Source organism: Lagenorhynchus albirostris, chromosome 11 (genome assembly GCF_949774975.1).
Source record: "Lagenorhynchus albirostris chromosome 11, mLagAlb1.1, whole genome shotgun sequence".
Lineage (NCBI taxonomy): Eukaryota > Metazoa > Chordata > Mammalia > Artiodactyla > Delphinidae > Lagenorhynchus > Lagenorhynchus albirostris.
In genome coordinates, this window is record NC_083105.1 from 60517163 (window position 1) to 60543059 (window position 25897).

General features: G+C 47.3%; 2 protein-coding genes and 1 pseudogene across 7 annotated transcripts; all 3 read right to left on the bottom strand.

Moving 5' to 3' along the window:
- Positions 1-1491: 1491 nt before the first annotated feature.
- Positions 1492-5105, bottom strand: PRR13 (proline rich 13). Of its 2 annotated transcripts, none has more exons than XM_060166088.1 (4): positions 5006-5105; positions 4407-4445; positions 3674-4035; positions 1492-2166 (listed from the first exon to the last, which is right to left on the bottom strand). In XM_060166088.1, the coding sequence occupies exons 2-4, from the start codon at positions 4423-4425 to the stop codon at positions 2125-2127; spliced, it is 423 nt and encodes a 140-aa protein (XP_060022071.1). In that variant the 5' UTR covers positions 4426-4445; positions 5006-5105; the 3' UTR covers positions 1492-2124. The 2 variants fall into 2 exon arrangements, with proteins under 2 accessions (XP_060022071.1, XP_060022072.1); XM_060166089.1 differs by having other exon boundaries at positions 4928-5007.
- On the bottom strand, positions 4406-24407 carry AMHR2 (anti-Mullerian hormone receptor type 2). Of its 5 annotated transcripts, none has more exons than XM_060166041.1 (11): positions 23648-24407; positions 23164-23346; positions 22668-22859; positions 22322-22396; positions 22055-22185; positions 21709-21939; positions 20078-20192; positions 19762-19934; positions 19425-19572; positions 19126-19262; positions 4406-4445 (listed from the first exon to the last, which is right to left on the bottom strand). In XM_060166041.1, the coding sequence occupies exons 1-11, from the start codon at positions 23718-23720 to the stop codon at positions 4428-4430; spliced, it is 1476 nt and encodes a 491-aa protein (XP_060022024.1). In that variant the 5' UTR covers positions 23721-24407; the 3' UTR covers positions 4406-4427. The 5 variants fall into 5 exon arrangements, with proteins under 5 accessions (XP_060022024.1, XP_060022025.1, XP_060022022.1 ...); XM_060166042.1 differs by lacking the exon at positions 4406-4445 and adding an exon at positions 13300-16289; XM_060166039.1 differs by lacking the exon at positions 4406-4445 and adding an exon at positions 16738-18227.
- Positions 9825-11136, bottom strand: LOC132529502 (3-hydroxyisobutyrate dehydrogenase, mitochondrial-like; annotated as a pseudogene).
- Positions 24408-25897: the final 1490 nt, after the last annotated feature.

Sequence of the window (25897 nt, forward strand, 5' to 3'; positions counted from 1 at the left end):
AAGCATTTATTTCATATAACTCACCCCAGGGACAAGTGGTAGATGCAATCCAGCCAACTAAAAACACTCCTTCCCTGTTCAAGCCCCACACTCAATCCCTAAGCCCTGTGGGTTCCACCTCAGTAAAATCTCTCAAGTCCACTCCTTCCTCTAGACCCATCTAGAGCCTCATTTCCTGCTTTCAGGCTCCCATATGGTATCTCAGGCTCAGGAATTCTTGAACTTTCATCCCACGCCTTTTTACAACTCTGTGCCTCTGCAAAACTGCTTCTTCTGCCTGAAATCCACTGGGTTAAAAGCATAGACACAGGAGCCACACTGCCCGAGTTCGAATCCTGACTTAAGTTTTCTTCTTCCACAAAATGGAAGCAGAGTACCTACCTCACAGAGTTGCTGGGAAGATTAACACAAGTTATAAATGTACAGCACTTAGTGCCTGGCACATGATAAATGCTTGGTGTTAGCTGATGTTATTTATCAACTAGGAACCTCCTACGCATCCTGAGGCCCAGCCAGGACCTCACTCATTTCCCACTGGCACTGTCACTCCTTCCTTTGCTCCCCCACTGCTTGATCCCTGTCTCTGTTGTGGTCCCTTTTACTGTATTATAATAACCTATTCACATATTCACATATCTATCTGCTCCCTTAGCTCTTGCAGGCCATGAAGAGCAGGGACTGTCTTATTCATCTTTGTACCTCAACACCCAGAACACAGTATTTCCTAAATAATAATTTCCAGGGAATTAATCTAGCTCCATTGGGATACCTGTGATTCCCAAACATGCTATGGAGCTTTAGACCCTGTACCTAAGCACATGCCTTTCCCAGTCCTTCTCTGCCATCCACTTGGTAGATCTATTCTTTCATTTTTTTGTGTACTCATGTTTCTCCACTCACAGCCCTAAAGGTCAAACGTCACTTTCCCTGTGAAGTCATCTTTGACGACTCCTTCACTTCCCAATTATTTCTAGGTTTATATCTCTCTGGCATTTTATAGCATCTGTACTAATTAGTTCTCTTAGATGTCTTTTTCCTCTACTCAACAGATCTTTGAGAACCCGATGTGTAATACCATGTATGGCACTTGGTAAATCAGTGGCCCTCAGTTCTAGCTATCCAGCAGAATCACCCACAGTGTTTTAAAAATCCTGATTTGCCGGGCCCCATCCTTATCAAGAGTCTTTCAGGCAAAGCCCTAAATCACTCTCTGATAGCTGATGGGCAGCCAGGGTTGAGAACCTTGGTAGCAGATATGAAAACTTATGCTAAAGACCTATATCCATTCATCAAATGGAAGACAGTAAAGATTCATTCCACTAAGCCTGAACCAATTCTGAAGGATCCTCCCACTAGAGACATGTAAGGACAGTATGCTGTCTTCCTGATGACGCTCTGGTTCCTTACCATGAAACTGATGCACTTTAAAGGGTCCGTGGAAGGCGAAAGTAGTAGAATGTGCTAGACCCAACCACGGTAATGGCACAGGTGAACAGAGACCAGGAGAAACAGCTTTATTTGGACTGAGAGTTGGAGAGTGAGAGGAGGACCTGAGATAGCATCCTGAGCTAAGGAGTAGAGATCAGTTTCCAAAATGGCAGTCAGAGCTCATCAGCCAAATGGACTCCACTTCCCAGCAGCCTTGTAGTGAGTGCAATCAATAAACCGCCTGCTGGGAAATGTTTATTTGCCACTAAATCATCCAAGCATGCCACAATTACAAGAAAGGTACAGGTTGCTTTTTCCTTTCCATAATTAAATTTCCACAGCATCTCCCCAATCATGAGTATTACAAAAGAAAGTAAAGAAATCACATTTTACAGATCTTAGACTTGTCTGCAGCATTTAGCTCAAATCTCACCATTTTCAAAAAATAGTTCTCCTGCAAAATTCACCAGCTAAAAGTTCTATCCAAGCAGTGGGAAGATGGCCTTTGCTAACCCATGGCAATTCTTTTCCCATTTTCCCTAGCCAGTTAGGGTTGAACAGCAGAGTGAGGCTTAGATTGCAGGGGTGGCGGGGGGAGGGACACAAGGGCTAATTTCCCCCAGTACAAGATGGCATCTGAAGCTTGATGGGAGAGCAGAACTGGAGAGACTTGAGGGAAGGGTCCAGGCCCTGTGTTCAGTCAGAGTCACTGCTGGAAGAGGAGGAGGAGGAGGAATGCTGCAAGGGGAAAGGGGAAAGGAGATACCATCAGACCCAGATGAACTTTGATCACTCCATGGGACATTCTTTGGTGCCCTACACCTCCACCCAAGTGCCCTTTGCTTTCTAAGAAGGTCAGGAGTCTTGAACCAGACTGTCCCTTAAACAGCAAAAACAAGGATTTCCTTCAGCAGTGAGCATACAGGAATGGATGAAACCATCCTAAATCACTGCACAGAAGTTATTGCATTTGGAGCAAATTTCCAATTTTCTTTACCTAAGCCAATGCCTAGGCAAGGAATAAATTATAGGCACAAGCATAGTACAGTGCAGGGAAACAGCTGCTACCTTATAATAATGATTAGCTGCATGGACATTCCTAGTGGCTATGAGTCTAAGAAAAGTGAGTAGAATCAGCAGCTGTGTGTGCATCTGTCTCTACTTCTTCCTAAGTCCCAACTGGGAGAAAGTGAGGAAGGCGGGAGAGAAAGCTGGGAGAGTCCTAGTCAAGGTTCTACACATGCATACTCCCATCAACAACTGTCATAAAAAACATTTTTTAGTCTCTCCATTCAATCTCACCTTTCCTTCTCCTCAGACTTCTACCAAAGATCCAGAACTAGGATTAGCACCCAAAGCCATAAGGCAAATAAATGCTAGGCAGAAAAATGTAAATTAAGGCCTCCTCAAGATCGAGGTTGGTTCAACACTTCCAGAATTGTCCTGAGAGCTACTTTTACCCTTGCTAATTAACACTCCTCTGGAATGCTACAAGGGGAAAAGGGAAAGGAGATATCATCAGACCCAGATGAACTCTGATCACTCCATGGGACATTCTTTGGTGCCCTACATCTCCACCCAAGTGCCCTTTGCTTTCTAAGAAGGTCAGGAGTCTTGAACCAGACTGTCCCTTAAACAGCAAAAGCAAGGATTTCCTTCAGCAGTGAGCATACAGGATACTTAGCCTTGGGGCTGAGCATGAAACTCAGGGCTTTATTTGAGGCTGAGAGTCACTGACTGCTCTTGTCCTGTTTCCCTGCCAGACAGTAGGACAATAAGGCCCACGTAATTACCACAACACCCTGAGAATACTGAAGGAGAGAAAGAAACTCCAGGAACTAGGGCCAGATTATTATCTGTTAATTATTATATAAGATTTTGCTTTGTCAAAGGACTGACTCTATTGCTTGACATTTGACCACCTCAGTGGGTGTGTCCAACCTGCTAAAACAAACATGGGGTGGGGAGGGGTGGAATTCCGGGAAGAGAAAGGCAAATTAGAAAGGCTTTTGATTCTGATATCCATTCTAAGGCTCAGCCTAGCCCCTCCCAGATAGAAGACCTAATTAGCCTAATAATTCTTCTCAAGATTATCAAGATTATCAGATTCTTCCCAGTGGGAATCCTTTACACAATCGCTGCCCCATGTCCTCAGACTTCGAATCCTCCTTCCTTGCCCACCCACTGCCTCTCTAGTCCCTCTGAGGGGGCACCCCTTACTAGCCAGGATCCAGAGGGCACTGACCTTGCCATGTTTGTGGTGTTTCTGCTTCTTTTTATGAGCTTTTCTCATTTTCTTTTGCATCTTCTTGTCAATCATCATTCCTGGTCCTACCATGCCAGGAGCCAATGGATTCACAGGACACATGCCAGGGGCAGGTGGTGGGTATGGAGGGGGGTAGGGACCTGAGGGTTGGCATCCTGGATACCCCGGTGGCACAGGGTGACAGGGCCCACCAGGGGGAAAGGCTGGATTCCCCTGGGGTGCTCCTGGGGGAGTGGGAAAGGGGCCTGGAGGAAAGGTAGGGGTGGCAGGTGGTGGATGGGCAGGATTGCAACCTCCAGGGTACCCGACGTTAGGGGGGTGTGGATATGGCCCTTGCTGCCCTGGTGGAAGAAGCAAAGAATCAATTAAGATTAGAACTGCCCAGAACCTCTGACAACAAACAACAACAAAAAGAAGAGGATTTCGTTTCTCACTCAATAGTTAAAGGCAAACAGAAAGGTGAGGAAAGAAAATGGAGGGTAGGGGAGACAAACTTACGTAAGAGAGATAAAAGGTAACGTCCCTGGCAGGGTGGGGGAGAAAGGGAGGCAGTGAACTCTAGGGAAGGATGAGAACATCGGTCAGCTATGGACTGAGGACTTTGCTTTTGCGGGTTCGGGGAGAGGTGGAGGAGAAACTGACACAGAAACCTTCTGTTGTGGCCCTTCTGAAAAGGGGTTGGAGCAAGAAAGGAGATCCCCCAAACACCTACCGGCATTGGGATTCCACATGTTCAGCTATTTCTTCCAGCCTGAGGAGAAACAAATGAAGGCAAGAAGCTGACGGCCCAGAAATGGGCAGGGGTTTTAGAGACCAAGCTCAACTCCAACGCCTCCCGCTCCGCAACAGCCTCTCAGAGAACTACCAAGACCTCCACAGAAGAAATGTTTCTTTCCACCCGTTCCTTCGCCCCCAACACCTATTCTATTCCTAGTTCCCTAACCACAGGAACCTTGCTCCCAGGGCCCCTCCACCTTCCACTAGCTCTGGCCGCGGCTGGAGGTTTCTAAGTCCTCCGGAGAGGGGCAGACTCCGCGAATCTCGCTATCCCCATCACTCAGAGACCGAGTCCGGAAGACTTTAGCCACCTATAAGCTGCGAAGGGATCTTAAACAACTTAACCGCTCCCGGAGAAGAGTGACGGGGGACAGGACCCCCACCCCAGGCTAAGAAAAGGACCTGCCTTGAGGCGAAAGGAGGTAGGCGGCTCAGGAAAGATTCTCAAACACTTACATGGCTAGACATACCCCCTCCCACATTAAAAAAGGCAAATACAGATCCTGGCTCCCAGCTGCGAAGGGACCCCCTCACCCAGGAATGGAAGAAGGAGGAAACTGAGGAATCCAGGCGTCCAGTCACCTCTACCCCACTGCTTGGGCGGACTCCTCCTTTCAGCCTCCACTCTCACTTCCTGGTCACCCTCCCACTTTAAGCTTCAGCATCCGCCTCTGCTACCGCCTGATTGGTACTATGTGGTCATTCAGCATTACGATTGGAGAACATAGTCGTCAATCACTCTAGGCTCGAAGGCAGCATTTGAGGTAGGGGCGGAGCCAGGCGCTTCAGGACGCGGCAGTACAGAGGAGCGGGCGGGCCGGAAATTCCTGGGGGCGGGGCTAGGAGAAACCGGCTAGGAGAGGGCGGGGCCCGTTTCTGGGCGAAGTCCTTGAGTGCCTTGGGGAAACTCAACCCTTGACCTCTGAGCCCTTAGTCCAGTGGGCGCCACACCTTGTAATATGAATATACTGTGATAAGCAGTATACAGACATATATATATATATATATATATATATATATATATATGGATGGAGCGCTTAAGGAAGGGCGGAGAGCTGCTAAATCTCACCCCAAGCCTCAATATTGCGGCCTCCCTCTTAGTCCCCACAGGAAATAAGAAAACATTCTTGGGGAAAATACAGAGATTTCTAATCTCTCCTAGGATTCTCTATCTCAATTGCATAGCTCCGCCATCTGTCAAATTGCATAAACCAGAAACCAAGAAGTCGTCCTGATGGCTCTCTCTTTCCTTCACCTTTCCCCCGCATCTGCTTCCAACTTCAGGAAGGGTCCGTTTTGTTTCCCAAATAAATCTAGAATCACTACACTTCTCTCCATCGTCTCTGCTCCCAGCCTACCATCATCTCTCAACTGGATTGCAGCAATGGCCTCTATTTTTTTTAATAACACAATTAACAAGCTTGATTTAATGAATATATATAGAACCATACACCCAAAATTTAAAAATACTTATCCTTCTTAAGCATACATAAAACATTTTTAAAAATTGGTCTCAACTAATATAATTCAAATTTCAGAGAATTGTGTATTATATACTGTATTCTTTGACCTCAACATAAAATATAAATACAAATGAAACCGAGCAGGACCCTGTGGGGCCCTCACGGGTACAAAAGTCTTTCGGTGTCCCCTTTTCTAGTTTGTAGGAAAAAGGGTTTAGCCTCCTAGACCTTCCCTGAGTTCCAAAGGGCAGATTCAAACAGTTGCTAATTAGGGAAGGGAGGGAATGCAGAAACAAAGGGTGAACAGTCAAAAAACAATAGTGCATCAATAAAGCAGGGTCCTGGTTTCTCCTGAAGGTGAGACAGGCTGGGACCTGGGACCCTTTGCTGCAGTGCTGCAGTTTTTGCACCTGGACCCACCTCTCCTCGAGCAACAAAATACAAAGAGACTGTACGGGACTAAAAATAATGTGCATGCACAGTTGGGGCAAATTCTGGACAAAAGATACAAAAGAGACCAAAAACCCAACTGCCACTTTTGAAGAGCCTGCAGCAAATGCAGGGTACTGCGCATGCCCCCTGCACACACCACCACCTAAGGGGTGGGCAAAACACCTAAGCCACCCCTCCAACCCGACCCCTGGACACACCCCTACCCTCACCCCACATAAGGAACAAGCTCACCACCCACCCCTCAGGGAGCGAGCCAGAGAGGGAACCTGTTGTACATTCTTGCTCCCCCCTGCTGTAGCAGGGACCCCAGTAAAGTCTTGCCTGAATTTCTTGTCTGACCTCTGATCAATTTCTATTGATTAGGGAGGCCAAGAACCCTCATCTGTAACAAAGGGATATACGTAACAATATATTTTTGAGTTATTCTGTGAAAACTAAGACCCCCACCCAGTTGGAGGATGGTAAATTCCAGCTGAGCACAAGATTCCTGGAATACCATCTCAGTTACCTCACCACCAACCAATTAGAAGAAAGTCACATGTCCTGCAGGCCTCGCCCCAAACTTTGCCTATAAAAACTCCTCCCTGAAAAACATCAAAAAATTTGGGTCTTTTGAGCACAAACCACTGGTTCTCCTTGCTCAGTCCTGCAATAAACCTTTCTCTGCTCCAAACTCCAATGTTCTGGTTTGGCCTCACTGTGCGTCAGGCACAGGAGCTTGTGTGCATTCAGCAACACAAACATACATTTGGAAGTTAAAAAAAAAGTCTTGCAAATAACTTTGGGTCAAAGTATAATACATGATGGAAATTAAATACTTTGAACTCAACCATAATGAAAACATTACATCCCAAATTTGTGAGCTACAAAAAATCTGAAGATAAATTTTATACTGAGTTTGTCATCTTGAACTAAAATTTTTGATAGATTTTTTATTTTTTTAGATATTTATTTATTTATTTGGTTGCACTGGGTCTTAGTTGCAGTGCATGGGATCTTCATTGTAGCATGTGGGATCTTTAGTTGCGGCATGTGAACTCTTAGCTGCAGCATGTAGACTCTTAGTTGAGATATGTGGGATCTAGTTTCCTGACCAGGGAATGAACCCAGGCCCTCTGCATTGAGAGCACAGAGTCAACAACTGGACCACCAGGGAAGTCCCAATTTTTTTTTTTTTTTTTTGCTGTACGCGGGCCTCTCACTGCTGTGGCCTCTCCCATTGCGGAGCACTGGCTCCGGACGCGCAGGCTCAGCGGCCATGGCTCACGGGCCCAGCCGCTCCGCGGCATGTGGGATCTTCCCGGACCGGGGCACGAACCTGTGTCCCCTGCAACGGCAGGCGGACTCTCAACCATTGCACCACCAGGGAAGCCTGGAAGTCCCAATTTTTAATTTTTTAATTAAAATTTTTTTGTTATATATATTTTATTGAAATACAGTTGACATACAATATTATGTTTTACATAACCATAGTACATATTGATATATTTTTATATCAGGTTTGTGCTAAATATTTGAGATGAATTGGGACTGGCACTGTTTTTGTTTTTAACGCAATTTATATCTGAGTTACTTCTTCCTTGTAAGATCATTGAGTTTGAAAGAAACTATTGATGTGTTTATATGGGCATGATGCCTCTTAGAATTTAAATATTTAAAACTATTTCTTTTTTAAAGCAGCTTTATTGAAATATAGTTCATATACCATACAATTCACTCATTTAAAGGATACAGTTCAATAGTTTTTAGCATATTCTGAGCTTGTGCAACCATTGCCATTATTTAATTTTAGAACATTTTTTGTCCCCCTTAAAATAATTCCACACCCCATTAGTAGTGAATCCTCATTCCTCTCCCTACCTCTCCCCCATTCCGCCCAAGCCCTTAGCAACCACTAATCAATTTATAAATTCTCCTGTTTTATACAAACGGAAAATTGTACAACATGTGGCCTATCGTGACTGGCTTCTTTCACTTTGCATAATATTTCAGGGTTCATCCATGTTGTAGTAAGAATCAGTAGTTCGTTCTTTTTTATGAAGGAAATACTGAATAATATGCCACTGTTTGGATATACCACATTTAGTTTATCCATTCATCAGCTGATGGACATTTGAATTGTTTTTACGTTTTGCCTATTATATATATCACTGCTATGAACATTCATGTACAAATTTGTGCATCCATATGTGTTTTTTATTATCAGCATAGAAATGTATTTGAATTCAAAATTATATGGTTATATTTAGAATAATGTAATAATTACCTAAAACACATATCATCCTTGGCTCTGAAATAGTTCTAAAGATGTCATTCTTTTTTTTTTTAATGTCATTTTTTTGAAGTCAAAAAACATGTAGTAAGAATGTACAAGGAGGACTGCCCTGGTGGCGCAGTGGTTAAGAATCCACTGTCCAATGCTAGGGGACACAGTGTCGAGCCCTGGTCCGGGAAGATCCCACATGCGGCAGAGCAAGTAAGCCCGCGCACCACAACTACTGAGCCTGCGCTCTAGAGCCTGCGAGCCACAACTGCAGAGCCCACAAGCCACAACTACTGAAGCCTGTGCGCCTAGAGCCCGTGCTCCGCAACAACAGAAGCCACCTCAATGAGAAGCCTGGGTGCCGCAATGAAGAGTAGCTCCCACTCACTGCAACTAGAGAAAGCCCATGCAGCAACGAAAAACCAACACAGCCAAAAATAAATAAATAAATAAAATTGCTAAAAAAAAAAAAAAGAATGTACAAGGAAACAAAAATATAAAAAACAAGTTCGCTGAGTATTGGGAGTTGTTACAAGAGAGACACACCAAGATAAATGTAACAGAGTCCAAATTATATACCATGCAGCAAGGCGTTCTCTTGCTTTATCAACTCCTAGAAAATAAATTAGTAACCTCAGTAATGCAAGAATACCACCACTTGGTTAACAGGACAAACTTTCTGAGGGACACAGGTAGTAATTCACTATACTTCCCTTTTCTATAAGTCCTTTCTTCACACCAGTTTATTTTTGTTCCCCTAAAATATGTTTTATCCTTTTAAAAAAAATGTGGTTTTATTTGTAAGTTGGAGTAAATAATATCCTGGTTGAAATATGCAACTATTTAGTTAAAGATGCTCAGGGATCAAATTTTTGAAAAAGGTCAGTCAGCTAGTTAGCAGGGACCATCAGAAGCTAACAGAAAAAAAAATTTCAGATATTATATGTTTGCTAAATGGATTAAAAAAAAAAAAGGGCTTCCCTGGTGGCACAGTGGTCGAGAGTCCGCCTGCCGATGCAGGGGACACGGCTTCGTGCCCCGGTCCGGGAGGATCCCACATGCCGTGGAGCGGCTGGGCCCGTGAGCCATGGCCGCTGGGCCTGCGCGTCTGGGGCCTGCGCGTCTGGAACCTGCGCTCCGCAACGGGAGAGGCCACAACAATGAGAGGCCCGCGTACCGCAAAAAAAAAAAAAAAAAAAAAAAAAAAAAGAATAAGCAGTTAAAAATGGGTGAAAAATCCCAGGGTTTACTGTGACCAAGACAATCAAAAGCAGACAGACCCATTTACTTGTGGAGCAAGCTATAAGGAGGTTCCAAGATAGACTCTGGTTTCCAACAGTGTCCACCGCCAAAGGGCAAACTCAGAATGTCTCCTCCTCTGTAGAAACTGGAACACAGATGAGCAGGCTTTTTCTGAGTAGCCCTTCACATACATCATCCTGTAGATCTGATGGGCTTGACTGCCCAGAATGATTGGGCTCTTTGTGCTAACCACAGAGTCTTGTGCTAAGCCCGGATCCTTAGTCATGAGTGTTGTTCTGAATCCACCCTGATAGTTATCAGGCAAGGGAACTCCGTGAATCATGCCAGGTATGGGATTATAAGTATCACTTGACCAAAGCTGTCCTGAGCTCACATATAGGATTTTAGCCAATGGTTTTGGGTCAAGCCCCAACCTGATTCCCAGATTCATAGCATCAGCAGTTCCAATCATACCATCCATACCAGCAGCGTGTTGTAGCCGATCCTCACAGCCTGCCCAGTCCCAAGGGCTCCCAATGCACCACATTGGAGCCCTTGTACCCCAGCAACTCTTGGGCAGCAGCAAATTCATCTGTGACTCCTCCCACCATAAGCATTATGTTCCCAGACTGAGCAGCTCCCACACCACCAGAAACAGGGGCATCCATGAAAATTGCTCCCATTTTCTCAACTTTTTGGCCAATTCTTTCGAAACTGTAGGATCAATAGTACTGGAGTCTATTAATAGTGAGCCTTTCTTCACTTTTGTTGGAATTCCATTTGCTCCAGAATGAGCTTCTATTGCACTGATACTGGTGGGCAACACTGTAATAATTCCGTCAGCTTTTTTGGCTACATCTGCTGGGGAAGACACTACCTGTATACCTGCATCGAGAAATTCTTTGCATGCATCAGGGAACACATCATAAATAACAAGCGGATAGCCATGTTTCATGAGTTTTTTTGCCATTGGATGCCCCATTTGCCTAGTCCAGTGAATCCAGCTGGAATCTTAGAAGCCATTGACCTAGAACACACCGCTGCAAGGCTGGCCCCTGCCAGCGGCTCCAGTAGGGAGGCCCGAGGTCCTCCACAGAGCTGTAAGGAGGCTGCCTTGCTGCCCCGGCTCATCCACTGACTGTGAGGGTGCGTGGGGATGCGTGCAACCACCATATGTTTTCAATTCTGTTGGGTATTTACTTAAGAGAGGAATTGCTAGGTAATACGGTAACTGTATGTTTAACTTTTTTGAGGAACTGCCAGACTACTTTCCAAAATAGCCACACCATTTTATACCCCCACCAGCAATGTATAAGTGTTCCAATTACCCCACATCTGCACCAGCACTTGTTGCTGTCTGTCTTTATTAGTGTAGCCATGCTAGTGGGTACGAAGTGGTGTTTCATTAAATGTCCTGTCAGCATCCACTCTGGCCCTCTTCTAATTCATTCTCCCACCTCAGAAATTGTTTTCTAAAGCCAACTGTGACATCACCCTACTGCTTAAGATTCTTCAACGGCTTTGCATTATCCTTAAGACAAAGGTGGAAAGTATTTTTACATGTACGTATTCATTTTTGTTGAATAGGTAATATGTTCACATGCTTTGAAAACCAAAAAGGACCAAGAGGTAGAAAGTGAAAAGTCTCCCTCCCGCTCTTGTTCTCCTTTACCCAGCCTCCCCCAACCCACATAGCCCACACAACCACATAACTGGTTTCTTATATATACTTCCACAGTTTCTTCATTACAATCAAGCAAATACTGATATAAATTTATATCCCCTCTTTTAAGTATACAAACAGCAAACTATGCAGAGTTTAATTTGCAACTTTCCCCCCACTTAATATATCTTGGGGATGTTTCCATACCAGTCAGCACAGTGTGTCTTCAGTCTTTTTCACAACCCTATTTGATTCTTTTGTATGACGTACCATAATCAATTTAACCAGTCAAAAGATATTTGTGTTATTTTCCATCTTCTGCTACTAAAAACAATGCTGCAACAAATAACCTGACAAATATGTCATTTTACATATTTTTACTTTTTTATAGATACTGATGAATTACCCTCCATAGAGGTTATATTTATTTACATTCTCACCAGCAATACATGAGTGTCTGTTTCCTCCAACTTGTCCAACAAAAAAATACTCAAAATCTTATTACTGCAATGTCTGCAGTGGTCTGGCCCTGCTACCTTGCTGGTCTCCTCTCATACTACTCACCCCTGGCTTTCTGCTCTTCAGCCCCTAGGCTTCTTTCATCCCTCCAGAAGATCTTGGTTCCATTTGCAGGAGGGCCTTTGCACTTGCTGCTTCTGCAGCCTGGAATGCTCTCCCCATCTCTCTCCACTTTGCCTAATTAAATCCTGCTCATTCATCAGCTCTCAGCTCCAGGATCACTTCTTCAGGGAAGCCTCCTTGACACCCTCGTCAGGTAAAACTCCTTTGTTGCAGCCTCTAGTCGAATCTTGTCTTTCCTTTAGCACACCTATCTCAGTTTATAATTAGACATGAATCAGTAATTACTTAATGTTAGCTTCCTACATTAGACTGTAAGCTTCTTGAAAGTAAGGACACTTAACAGTTCACACAGTGCCTGGTACATAGGATGGTATAAATGAATACACTGTTAAATAAATAACTACATGAATGAATGAATGAACAAATGGACAAAGAGGAATAGAGCAAGGTGGTTCTGGAGTTAGAGAGACTTGGATTCAAATCCTGACTTTGACACTTATTGTGTGACCTTGAATAAGTTATTTAACCTCAATTCCCTCATTTGTAAAACAGCGGCAATGGTACCTACCTCATAGGGTTGTGATGAGATAATCGTGTGTCTGTCACATAATAAGTACTTACTATATACTACCATGTATTACTATCATGATTCTTGTTAATATTAAGAACTTTTACTGTTAGACTAGGATGATTTTAACCTCTCTTCAGGACCCTCATAGGTTGCCAATATCCTCCATACCTCTCTTCACCTACCTGCTAGTTGGGAAATTCTTCCTCAGATTTAAACTCAGATTTATTTTTTTTTTCCCACTCCAAGCAGCTTGTGGGATATTAGTTCCCTGACCAGGGATGGAACCCGTGACCCCTGCTGTGGAAGCACAGAGTCCTAACCACTTGACTGTCAGGGAATTCCCTAAACGCAGATTATTTAAAAAGCATTTAAATAATGCTTGTAAAGCTCATTTCTCTGATTCATGAAATCATTAATGATTTACCATGCTTCTGTCATTCATTCATTCAACAAATATTTCTCAATCTATCCAGGTACTGTTCTAAGCACTAGGGATAGAGTGAAAACACAGAGAAAAAATCCTTGCCTTCATCGAGGTAATAACTTGGTGGGAGAGGCAGAATATAAATAAATATATAATAAAATGTCAGATAGTGATGTGTACTATGTAGAAAAATTAATTGAAATAAGGGGAGGAGCTGTGGTGCCAGTATTTACAGATCCTTGTAAGCCATGGGAAAGAGTTTAGATTTTATTCTAAGTGTGAATGGAAGCCTCTGGAGGGTTATGAGCAGAGGAATGACATGATCTGATTTTCATTTTAAAAAAGTCATTCTGTAAACCAATGTTTATAGAAGCATTATTCATAACAGCCCAAAGATGGAAACAACCCAAATGTCCATCAACAGATGAATGGATAAACAAAATGTGGTATATGCATACAATGGAATAGTATTCAGCCCTAAAAAGGAAGGAGAGTCTGACACATGCTACACTATGGATGAACCTTGAAGATATTATGCTGAGTGAATTAAGCCAGGCACAAAAAGACAAATGCTGTATGATTCCACTTATATGAAGTACCTAGAGTAGTCAAATTCATAGAGACGGAAAGTAATCAGCAGGGACTGGAGGCAGTGGGGAATGGAGATTGATTGTTTAATAGGCAAAGAATTTAAGTTTAAAAAGATGAAAAAGTTCTGGAGGACGATGATCACAGTTGCACAACAGAGTGAATGTATTTAATGTCACTGTACTGTACGCTTAAAAGTGGTTAAAATGGTAAAATAATAATAATAGTAATTATTATTATTATTCTGGCTACTGTGTGGTGAAAGAGCAAAATAGGGAGAAATGGTTAAAGTGGAAGCAGAGAACCCAGTTAGGAGGCTACTACTGTATTCCAGAGAAGGAATGGTGGTGGCTTGGATGGAAGTTGTAGAGATGATCAGGAGGGGTCAGACTCTGGGTATTTTTTTTTTTTTTAATTGAAGTATAGTTGATTTACCAGGTATTTTTTTTTAAGGTAGAGCTTAGCAGATTTGGACTGGAGGTAGAGGTGAAAGAAACAGAGAAATGAAGGATGAACCCAAGAATATTGAGCAACTAGGAAATAGTTGTGTCATTTACTGAAATAAGATGGGGGAGGAGCAGATGTGAGTACTTTTGGACAAAGTTAAGTTTAGGATGGCTATCAGATATCCAAGTGGAAGTGTTAAGAAGGCAGTTGGATTTGGCAGTCTGGCGCTCAGGGAGAGGTCTTGTCTGAAGAGAAAAAAATCGAGAGTTATCAAGGTATCTAAAGGAGCCAGTAAGCCAGAAAGAGAAAAACAAATATCGTATATTAATGCATATATGTGGAATCTAGAAAAATGGTACAGATGAACCTATTTGCAGGGCGGGAATAGAGACGCAGACATAGAGAATGGACATGTGGACACGGCGGGGAAAGGAGAGGGTGGGACAAATTAGGAGATTAGGATTGACATATATACACTACCATGCGTAAAATAGCTAGTGGGAACATGCTATAAAGCACAGGAAGCTCAGCTCAGTGCTCTGTGATGACCTAGATGGGTGGGATGGGGGTGTGGGAGGGAGGTCCAAGAGGGAGGGGATATAGGTATACATAAAGCTGATTCACTTCATTGTACAGCAGAAACTAACACAACATTGTAAAGCAATTATACTCCAATAAAAATAAGTAAATAAATAAATAAACAAATAAAGGAGCCAGATAGGGACTTCCCTGGTGGTCCGGTGGTTAAGAATCCACTTTCCAATGCAGGGGACACAGGTTCAATTTCTGGTCGGGGAACTAAGAACCCACATGCTGTGGAGCAACTAAGCCCGCACGCCACAACTACTGAGCCCATGCGCCACAACTAGAAAGTCTGCATGCTCTGGAGCCCATGCACTCTGGAGCCCATGTGCCACAACTACAGAACCTGTGCACCACAACTAGAGAGCCCATGTGCCGCAACTACTGAGCCCAAGCACTCTGGAGCCCACGTGCCACAACTAGAGGGAAGCCCTCGCACTGCAACAAAGAGCCCGTGTGCCACAACTAAGACCTGACACCGCCAAAAATAAATAAATAAATATTTTTAACAAATAAAAATTTTTTAAAATTCAAGGAGCCAGATAAGCTCAGCCAGGGAGCAGGGGTAGCCAGAGTAGAAAAGAGGGCCCAGCCCGTGGCCTCAGGCCTGCCAATATTTAGAAACTGGCAAGAGAAGAGGAATGAGCAAAGGATAAGAAAGGATACAGATTTTCCCCTTCTTCAGTGAGGAAGTGGAAAATCAGAGGAAAGTGTGAAGAAAAGATTCAAGGAGGGAACTATCAAATGTTCAAATGCTGCTGATAAATTATGTAGGATGCAGACTGAGAACTGGCCATTGGATTTTGCACGAATAGTGAACTTTTAAAAATAAATTTATTTATTCGTTTATTTATTTATTTTGGCTGCGTTGGGTCTTCGTTGCTGCGCGTGGGTTTTCTCTAGCTGCAGCGATCAGGGCCTACTCTTCGTTGCAGTGCACGGGCTTCTCACTGCGGTGGCTTCTCCTGTTGTGGAGCATGGGGGCTCTAGGTGTGTGGGCTTCAGTAGCTGCGGCATGCGGGCTCAGTAGTTGTGGCTTGCGGGGCTTAGTTGCTTCGCGGCATGTGGGGTCTTCCCGGACCAGGGATCGAACCCGTGTCCCCTGCATTGGCAGGTGGATTCTTAACCACTGCGTCACCAGGGAAGTCCCAAGAATAGTGAACTTTTTAAGAGTGGTTTTTGGTTTTTTTTTAAGATGTTGGGGGTAGGAGTTTACTAATTAATTTATTTTATTTTTTTGCTGTGTTGGGTCTTCGTTTCTGTGCGAGGGCTTTCTCTAGTTGTGGCAAGCAGGGGCCACTCTTCATCGCGGCGCGCGGGCCTCTCACTATCACGGCCTCTCTTGTTGCGGAGCACAGGCTCCAGACGCGCAGGCTCAGTAGTTGTGGCTCACGGGCCTAGTTGCTCCACGGCATGTGGGATCTTCCCGGACCAGGGCTCGAACCCGTGTCCCCTGCATCGGCAGGCGGACTCTCAACCACTGCGCCACCAGGGAAGCCCTAAGAGTGGTTTTAATTACATTCTAGGGCTGAAATTTTGCCTGCAACGAATTGAGAAGAGAACGAAACGTGAGAAGGTGGAGGCAGTAAATAAAAGCAATTCTTCCAAGGAGTGTTGGTAAACAAGAAGCAGAGAAATGGAGCAGTAATCATAAGAGAATGGGCGAAAAAAAAAAGAGGATGGGCAGTCTGGGAAGGGCTTTTTAAGATGGGAGAGTTTAAATCATGTTTGTAAACTGATGTGAATAATCCAGTAGAGAGAAAAAATGCTTTTGCTGGAGAAAGAAGGGATAACTGAAGGAGCAAATTTCCTGTGACCAGGAAAAGAGGGGTTCAAGTTTACATGAGGAGACATTGACCCTAGATAGGACAGTTCACTTAGTACAGTGTAGTGGTTGAGAGAATGACCTCTTGTTACCTGAAAACTGGGTTCACCTCTTGGTAGGTGTCAAGCCAAAAGACACAACCAAGCTAAAGAAGAAGGAAGAAGATGGAAGGATTTATTGCTTGCAGCAAGTAAGGAGAACACTGGGAATCTGTCCCAAAGCAGTGTTTCCCTGAACAGCAAAATTGGGGAATTTTTAAGCTAAGGGTACATGCATATTCATGAAGGGGCTTGAGCAGAGGAAAATTCAGCATAGAAGTGGGGCAAAGGTTGACAGAGTCCAGCTTTAGTTGATTGAAGTCATGAGTGTCAGAAAAGGTGAACATCTTCATTCCATTCTCCACCTTGGTGGGAGCCTGCAGAACTTACCAGATTGTTATATATACCCCTTGAGGAGGAATTAGGACTCTGTTTTATCCCTGAACTATTGTTTCTTGACAGCTTTTCCTTTGTTCCTGCATTCCCTCAATTCCCTTAAGATCTTTTTTTTTTTTTGGCTGCGTTGGGTCTTTGTTGCTGCGCGTGGGCTTTCTCTGGTTGCAGCGAGCAGGGGCTATTCTTCGTTGCGGTGCGGTGGTTTCTCTTTGTTGCAGAGCACGGGCTCTAGGCACATGGGCTTCAGTAGTTGTGGTACACGGGCTTTGTTGCTCTGTGGCATGTGGGATCTTCCCGGACCAGGGATTGAACCCCTATCCCCCGCATTGGCAGGTGGATTCTTAACCCCTGTGCCACCAGGGAAGTCCTCCTTGCAGTTTCTTACTGCACCACATGACAGTACAGCTCACTGGGCCAGAAATGCGCTACTGCTCCAACACTCCTGGAAAACTCCTGGTCTTCAAGACACATCTCAAGCATCCTGTGCTCTGTGAGGCCTCCCCACTCAAGCCTCAGGAGAGGATACTGCCCCAGGACACTGTATGGGTGGCCAACAAAATGAGCTGTGGATCTCGGAGCAGTTTCAGAGCAGCAATTTCATCTTTCTCATCCTTTTCCCAGTGCCAGTGTGAGATCCCACCAAATAAGGGCTTATGAAAGAGAAGGAAAAGGAGAGAGACAGGAATGCAGGATCACTGGAAGGGAGGAAGGCCTCAGGACCAGGACATAGAGTCAGGGAAGCTGACTTTATCTCTTTCCTGTGCACACCCCTCCCCACACCAGTCACTGTTCAGAAGCAGTGGATTGGATACCCAGGGAAGGATCCATCCAAGCATTTGACAAGTAGGAAAGGCCGTGGCGAGGCAGAGCAGACAGGCATCTGATCACCATATTTATGTTTCCATGTACACCGACTCTACATAAACTGCATATTTACACATGAGAACTGGTACAGGCAGGTTGAGGATTTCTGGAACAAGGGCCTTGCTGAACACTCAAGTGGCAGACACCCAGCTGAGGCCTACGAGGGAGAATGGCAGGGAGGAGGACTGGAGAGACGGTCTTCTGGGCAGCCATGTGGACAGCCCTGTGGGAAGGGGTGGGCCTCCTGAGGAAGGGCCAGGGAAGCCAGGCGCTGCTGTACACACTCAGCTGTCAGCCGTGCTTCTGGGTCTGCATCCCAGCAGTCCTCCAGGAGTTCTCTCAGGCCACCAGGGTCCTGGGAAGAATGACCAGGAGGCAGGCTTTACCCCAGGATCCTGAGTGGCCCCATGAGTGGCCCCAGGGTTAAAAGGTATCTATCATGGCCCTGTTCTCAACACTCTTCTTCTGATCCTTCCTGGAGCCTTCTTCCTCCCCTTCACTGAAATCCAGCCCTTTGCATCTTGTTCCCTATGAGACAGGTTCTCTCCAAAGAGTCCACCTTTTCCTCTGAGGAGCTAATTCAGGTTAATTAATGGCTTACCGTGCTGATGGGAAATTACTCTCCTTCCTCTCAGGCAATCAGGGTCTTCTACAAACAATGCCTGGGCCTTTGTTATCTAACCCAACAGACACTTGTGCAGTGGGAAACTTCAGATCAGGTAGCAGAAGAATGGGCTTCCTGTTAGGAAACTATTTTCCTCAGAAACCCTGAAATTTCACTATTAGGCCACTGTTTTAACCCTTTATACTTAGTTCTGGCTTTTATTGGGTCATGGCAGAAACACAGATGTGTAGGACAAAATGAGGAATTATTGGATTAAATGTTGGGCTCCAGTGTACTAGGAGAGGAGCCATCTTGGGGGCAGAGCTCAGGGCAGAAGCAAAGCCAAGGAGGGCTTCCTGGAGGAAGGAACTGAGGAACAGGGCAAACTGATGATGGAGAGAAGAGAGAAGAACAAAGCAAGACTGAGCAAGAGGAAGGGGTGTGACTCAGGAATGGGCTGTGTGAGACTTACGGTGGAAGGGGATGAACTGAGGTTCAGAGCAAGTTTGCCCTGCTCCAGCTGAACATGAGCCAGGAGGGTGGGAGATGAGAGGGGATAGGAGTAGGTGGGCTGGTCCTGGTGGACAAGTCCTTGAAGCCCGTGCCAGGACTCTGCAGGTCCCCAGCCCACCAGCCTGTGGCCTCTTACTGTGGCAAAGCAGCACCAGGTGGATGGGATGTGAGGGCGCCTTCTCTCCTCCACTGCCAAGGTCCACAGCTCACAGGTGGTAGGGGTGCTACCCAGTTCTGCCTCATAGGCCAGTTGGAAGGGTGGTGTTCTGCTGTCTGGGAAGAGGCACAGGGGGTGTCAGCTAACCCGAGGGGGTGCCTTCTTGCGGAATGGCCAAGAGGAAGAAGGGAAGAGCCTCCTGGGTCGGGAGGTAGATGGGTCTGGAATGGGTGGGTGGGGCATGAGGGGAGTGAGGCCACTGTCACATCCAACCTTACCGGGTCTCAAATCTGGGCAGCGGCTCATGATCTCCCACAGGAGCAGAGCCAGAGAGTAAACATCAGCTCGCCGGAGGGCCGTGCCCCAGTCCTGTAGGTCCAGAGTCTTGTCCAAGAGCTCCGGTGCCATGTACCTCTGGGTGCCAGCCTAGACAGCAAGGCATGGAGGGCCAACAATCATCACCACGGCACTCCTCACCACACAATGGTCCACGCAACAACCCCCCAGCTAGACTCAGCAACGTCCCACGTGCTATAGGTGCTGCCGCACTGTTGTCACATCTTCATCAGCACCACCACCAGCATCCTGGGGCTCACCCTTATCCAGAGTACTGACCTCCATGATGGCAGCTGGGCCTCGGGGTTGAGTAGGAGCCCAGGTTGGGGGCTGGGCAAGGCCAGGGAGCACCAAGGCGAGGCCCAGGTCTCCAATGGCGCATGACCCATCGTCCCGAATGAGCACATTCTGGCTGCTCAGATCCCGGTGGGCGATACCTGGTTTATATTGACCTGTGGGAGAAGCCAGGTTGAAGGGACATGAATCTTCTTCCTCTCTCTTTTTGACCCAATCCTTCCCCTCCAAGCTAAGGGAAAATCAGAAACAGCGGTGTGGCTCCTGACTCCCATGGCTTCCTGCCCCCCAGCTCACCCACCATCCTGCCAGCGTTCCTCATGGAGAAACGCCAGGCCCTGAGCCAGGGACAGTGCCATCCGCAGGGAACTTCCCCAGTCACTGGTGTGCTGGGCCAAGTAGTGGCACAGGGAACCCTGGGGAGAAGCAGAGAGAAGAGAGGGACACACAAAGCTGGAGGTGGCTGATCCAGCCCAGGGAGCAGAGATCAATTGATCCCCCTGCATCTCCCAGCAGACTTACACACCGACACACCCAGGGCAAGGCAGCAGGCAGTGGAGGAGTGAGCACATGCATCAGTTGGATTGACAGGAAAAACAGTAGCTCTAGTTCAAGTGTCCGGAGCACTTAACGGCGTGCCAGGCCTCCTGTAGCCCTCACTACAACCCTGGGAGGTAGGTACTCCTGTCACTCCTGTTTTACAGATAAGGAGTTTGCTGGAACTCCCTGGGCAAGAGAGTAGCAGAGCTTGACCCTCAGCAGTCTGACTCCAGCATCACTCACCTTTAGCCACCTCATACTGCCTCACAGGACTTGGGGTAAAGACAGAAACAGAAGAGGCAGAGCGGGTTAGGCGGAGCACCCTCGCGAACCACCTGGCCTGAGGTGTCACCCTGTAGCCGAGCGCGGATGGGGAGAGCCGTTGGGTAGGAGAGCAGCTGGCAGGGAGCAACTGGGAATTGGAGGGAAAGGAGCAATAGAGTCCCTCATTCTGCAAACATTACTGAGCACTTTCAGTGTGCCAGGAAAGGTAAACAAACAAACAAAACTAATAAAGCAGTGATTTTCGAGCTAGGCAGTGAGGTACATTGGTCAAAGAAGGGACTTGCCAGAATTCAAGATTTCAGAGGTGAAGGAATTACAGGTGCTGATAAAGTCCCACGTCCTTAGCAGGCCCACAAGGCCAGTGTGGTCTGGCCCCTGCCTACCGATTCCTCTTCATCCTCTCTTATAGTACCTTTACTTTTTTTTTTTTTTTTAATATTTACTTATTTGGTTGCACCGGGTCTTAGTTGTGGCAGGTGGGCTCCTTTAGCTGCATCTTGCGGGCTCCTTAGCTGCAGCACGGGACTTCTTACTTGTGGCATGAAGATTCTTATTTGCAGTACACAGGGATCTAGTTCCCTGGCCAGGGATCGAACCCAGGCCCCCTGCATTGGGAGCGCAGACTCTTACCCACTGCGCCACCAGGGAAGTCCCTCTTGTAATACCTTTTCTTTCCGCACTTAACGCACTTGACATTTTACACATCTTTTTGTGTTTGCTTGATCCATTTCTGCTTCCCTACTACTCTATAAAATCTGGAAAGGCAGGGACTGGGTGTGTTTTTCCTAGCACAGGAAGTGCGACATATAGTTCATAAACATTAGTTGAATGCCTGGAGGTAATTCTTTAACAATGGTTTTCCTTGAGGTTGGGAATACGAATTGTTTTGATTTCTCCCTTTTCTTGTCAATGTAAGTCAAAAACGTTAGCAAGTACTGCTTATAATAATAAAAGGTAAAAACAATACAAATCACTTTTAATGTTCTACAGAAAAGGAAATCTAAACAATAAGAATAAAGCAAAAGAATAAGCGTGGACACAGCACCCCCGCCCCGACACCTTCCCACACACAGGCACACACACACACATGCACTCCTCAGCACTCACCTTGGGGTGTAGTTCCAGTACCAGCAGGGGCCCACAGGGCAGGGGACCAGGGCTGCCCCTGCTGGCGGTGATCAAGCGGACAATGTGGTCATGCCGTAGGCCCGGCAGCCCGTACAACGCTCTCTCAGCTTGGAACTGGGCCACAGCCCTCAGGGGGAAGGCCTTGATGGCTACCAGCTTGCCTTGCAGCCGCCCGGCCCACACCACTGCGTGACCTCCTTCCCGGATTACCTGGTGAGGACATGGTGCTGGGTGTGGGCCCCAGCTAGGAGAAGAGCCAGGCTTCCTCCCCAGCACACCCTCCGAGAGCGCCCAGAGGAGCCCGCCGCCCACCCTCCCCGGGCACCTGGGAGAAGCACAGCTCGGGCAGCTCCGGCAGCTCGGCACTCCAGTCCCTGCCTGAGTGTGGCTCTGGCTCCGGCTCTGGCCCTGGCTCTGGCCCACCGTGCACTGGGCAGGCCTTCCGTTGTAGCAGGGCTGAGGCAGAGAAGAGCCTTAGGGCCGGGGTGCATGGGTATGGAGACTGGGAAGGGGGCTTTATGGGAAGTGATGGGGGTCAGGGCGCTGGGACAGTGTGTTGGGGTCACAAGGGAGGGGTGGGGCAGATTAGTACCCAAGATGATGTTGCTCAGCAGCAGCAGGAGAAGGAGCAGCCCCAGCAGCACCAGTGCCGTCCAGATGGACTCGCCTGGACGTTAAAGCAAGAACGCGGGCTGGATGAGCCCTGCCCCAAATCGTGCTCTCTGCTCCTCTCCCGCTCCTCAGAGAAGTTGCTTCTCCACCCGCCCCCACCCTGGTCACAAGCCCCTTTATCTCCCAGTCACCAGGGCAACCAACTTCTCAAGGCCAGGAGGAGGAACGCTTGGGATGGGGGGTAGGGTGAGAATTGGCCCTGGTTCTACCTCTCATTCTAACCTGGGCTCCAGCCCCCACCTGGCTCCAGCATCCTGGGTGGCTACCTGGGATGGCCTTGGGACCCTGGGAACCAGGTGTCCCAGGGCTCCCCAGACGAGGCAGATGGCTGTAATTGGCATTGCAGAAGTCAGTGCCACAGGAGCAGGTGAAGAGAGTAAAGCTGGGACTAGGATGGGCTCGGGGGCTCGGATCACAGTGGGGGGACTCACAGCCTGGCTCATCACTGTCTCGGCATCCTGATGGGATGGGATTGGGAGAAGAGGAGAGAAAGGGGGCGAGAGAGAGAGAGAGAGAGAGAGAGAGAGAGAGAGAGAGAGAGAGAGAGAAGAGAGAGAAAGAGGGTACGAGTGAGCATAACGGGGTCTGGGAACACGGAGGGGGTCCCTTCTCTATCAGAGGCGTCCCTTCCATCTCTTACGGGCTTTTCTTTCCCTCCACGCATTCCCTTTCTACTCCTCTCCTCAGCTGCCACCCCCGCCCCCCGCAGGATGTGCCTCTCTCCCCCACTGGCTATCGCCTGCCATGTGCTATGCCACTCACCTTGCATCTCCACCTGTGCCTGGTCTTGGGTCAGGTTCCAGATCCCAAAGCAGCAGCGGCTGTAGAGGCAGCGGATAACCCTGGGGGGCCCTGGTCCTGCATCTAGCAGCTTCCCCAGATTCTTGGTGCTTCCCCGCACTCCAGGGGCCTCAAAGAACACACAGGTCCGCCTGCCTGGGGGTGCTGCGGCCCAGGGTAAGGAGAGGGGAGGGTTCGAGATGAGAGTGAATGCAGGGGCAAAAACAGCAGCCAAAGAGAGACAAAACATGTTTTATATCCCAGGGCCAGCCTCGTAAAGCCACAGGAGGAAACAGGGTCAGCAGAGGCCTGGAACCTGACCCCCACCAAGGGGACCCATAGCTGTACCCATCACCTTCACTTGCCCACCCCATCACCACTCTTCCAAAGGCGTGGCTGCTGCTTCAAGTGCCCCCTCCTTTAATGGGTAGGTGGAAGGACCCTGCTCCCCCCTGTAGACACTTACCTTGCACAGCTGTGGGAAGCAGTGCCCAAAGCCCCAGAATCCCCAGCATCTTGCAGTGGGAGGTGGGGAGCATGAGCCAACACAGCTGCCCCTGGCCAGAGCTTCCTTCAGATGCGGGCACCGTGGGGCTTCTGATCCTTCAGTCCCCAACTCCGCCCCCTCCCTCTTCCCAGTCTCTGTGGGGGAGACGGCTGCTGAGGGGGAGAGGATGGGTGTGGGGAGAAGCAGGGAGAGAGAGGGAGCAGCAGAGAACCAATCTCACGTCTTCCTCTCTTCAGCCACCTCCTCTTTCCTCTGTAAAGTGGGAGGAGGGCGCCTTAGTGGTCCCGCTGAGAACCCAGCAATGCCTAATTTCAAACCTCTGCCCTTTGCTGACCCTAGGACAAAATGCTGGATCCTGTCAGCCCTTCCCAGGCTGGAAACCAAAGAGAGGTCAAGTGCTCAGACCCATTCAGCTGTGCCCAAGAGCCTTTCTAGCCCTTATTTTCCGGGCTCAGATCTGCAGTTCCCTGGGCACAAAGAGGCTTCACAGCCTATACTAGAGTTGACCTCATTTTCCAAACTCAAGAGTCAGAAAAGCGGTTGTATAAAATTACTCAGAGTTTTTAAAAAATCACATTGAAAATAGGTATGTTGGTAAATTTTATGTCATCAAAATTTTTTGTTTTGCGATACGCGGGCCTCTCACTGTCGTGGCCTCTCCCGTTGTGGAGCACAGACTCCGGACCCGCAGGCTCAGCGGCCATGGCTCACGGGCCCAGCCGCTTCACGGCATGTGGGATCTTCCCGGACCGGGGCACGAACCCACGTCCCCTGCATTGGCAGGCGGACGGACTCTCAACCACTGTGCCCCCAGGGAAGCCCTGTCATCAAAATTTTTTAAAAATCACATTGAGTCACACACTAAACACATCACCATTATTGAAAAGGTAACAAACTTTTATTGACCACCTACGTGCTAGGGCACAGCTAGGGCTCTGAATTTTACAATCATCTCATCTAATTCTCCCATTGAGCTAGTTATCATTATTTTCACTTTATAGGTAAGAAAGCTGAATTTAGGTAACTTGCCCAAGGTCACTCTGCTAGGAAATAGCACAGCTAGGATTTGGACCTTGTTAAGTCTGACTCTAAAGCCCAGGCCCTGTTCTTTGCACTTATGCCATGATGCCGGAAAGAAAATACAGATTGAGAAAATGTGCATCAATACCTGTGAGCAGGCCACTAACTAGAAAAAGATACAGTTCAAACTATCACCACCAGAGGTCAGCAGACATAGGAGAAACTCGGGGACATAGTGAGGGGGCAGAAAGGGCATCCTCTGATGACTAATATCCATAGTACATCTCCAATATCTATTAAGCTGCACAAACTGTAAAATGTGGAGAGAGGGCACAGGGTATGTAGAGGGAATGTCAGCATGGAGATGTAAGGAGAGAGGTCTATAGCTTGTGCTGCAGTCGAGAGACAGGAGGTGTCCAACTCCACCAGATTACTGATCAGAATAAGGGAAACTACAGAGCAGCTGCCTCCCATAAGAATTAGAGCCAGAGGAGACTGGTTCCGTTTTCCTAACCTTCTGTTCCCCTGGTGGCTGCCTGGAAACCCTTTCTGGGGATGGTCTGGCTTAGATCAGGGCTGAGGGCCTGAGTACTCTTTGATTCTGGAGGCTTTCTCCCAGGGAGGCTGCATGAGAGGGTGAAAGCTCCAGTAGTGTGAAGCAGCAGCTAGAGGAATGACCAGGGCTTAGAGGCTGCTGGATAGCTGCCCATCCCCTCCTGGGTCCTTTTGGGAGTCCAGTGAGGTGGAATGTTGTACTTAGTTACAACTATCTTCCTTCACCAGCTCCCAGATCAGTAAGTCTGGGACTGAGGGGAGGAGTTGAAGGTAAAATAGTTTCTTGTGTCAGGAGTGTCTTAGGAGACTCTCCTCCAGAGGAGAGCAAGGTAAGGATCAGGCAGGAAGGCAGAGTCTCCTCACCCAAAGCCTTGGATAACTACTCTCAAGACAGAAACGTTCCAGTCAGGTTTACAGGAACTGGCAGTCAGAGTTTAAAGTTGAGGTGGTGAGAGAAGGGGTAAGGATTTGAGAGCTGGGGGATTAGGAAGGTCCTGAGAGAGAACTTCAGCATAGAAGAAAGGCTTCCTGGATTCCATATACACAAAGCTCTTCATTAGGATCCCCTGATTAAAGTCTGCAGTGGCCCAATAATTTGCCTTTGACCCCACTGATGACAAGGCTAAAGTGAGT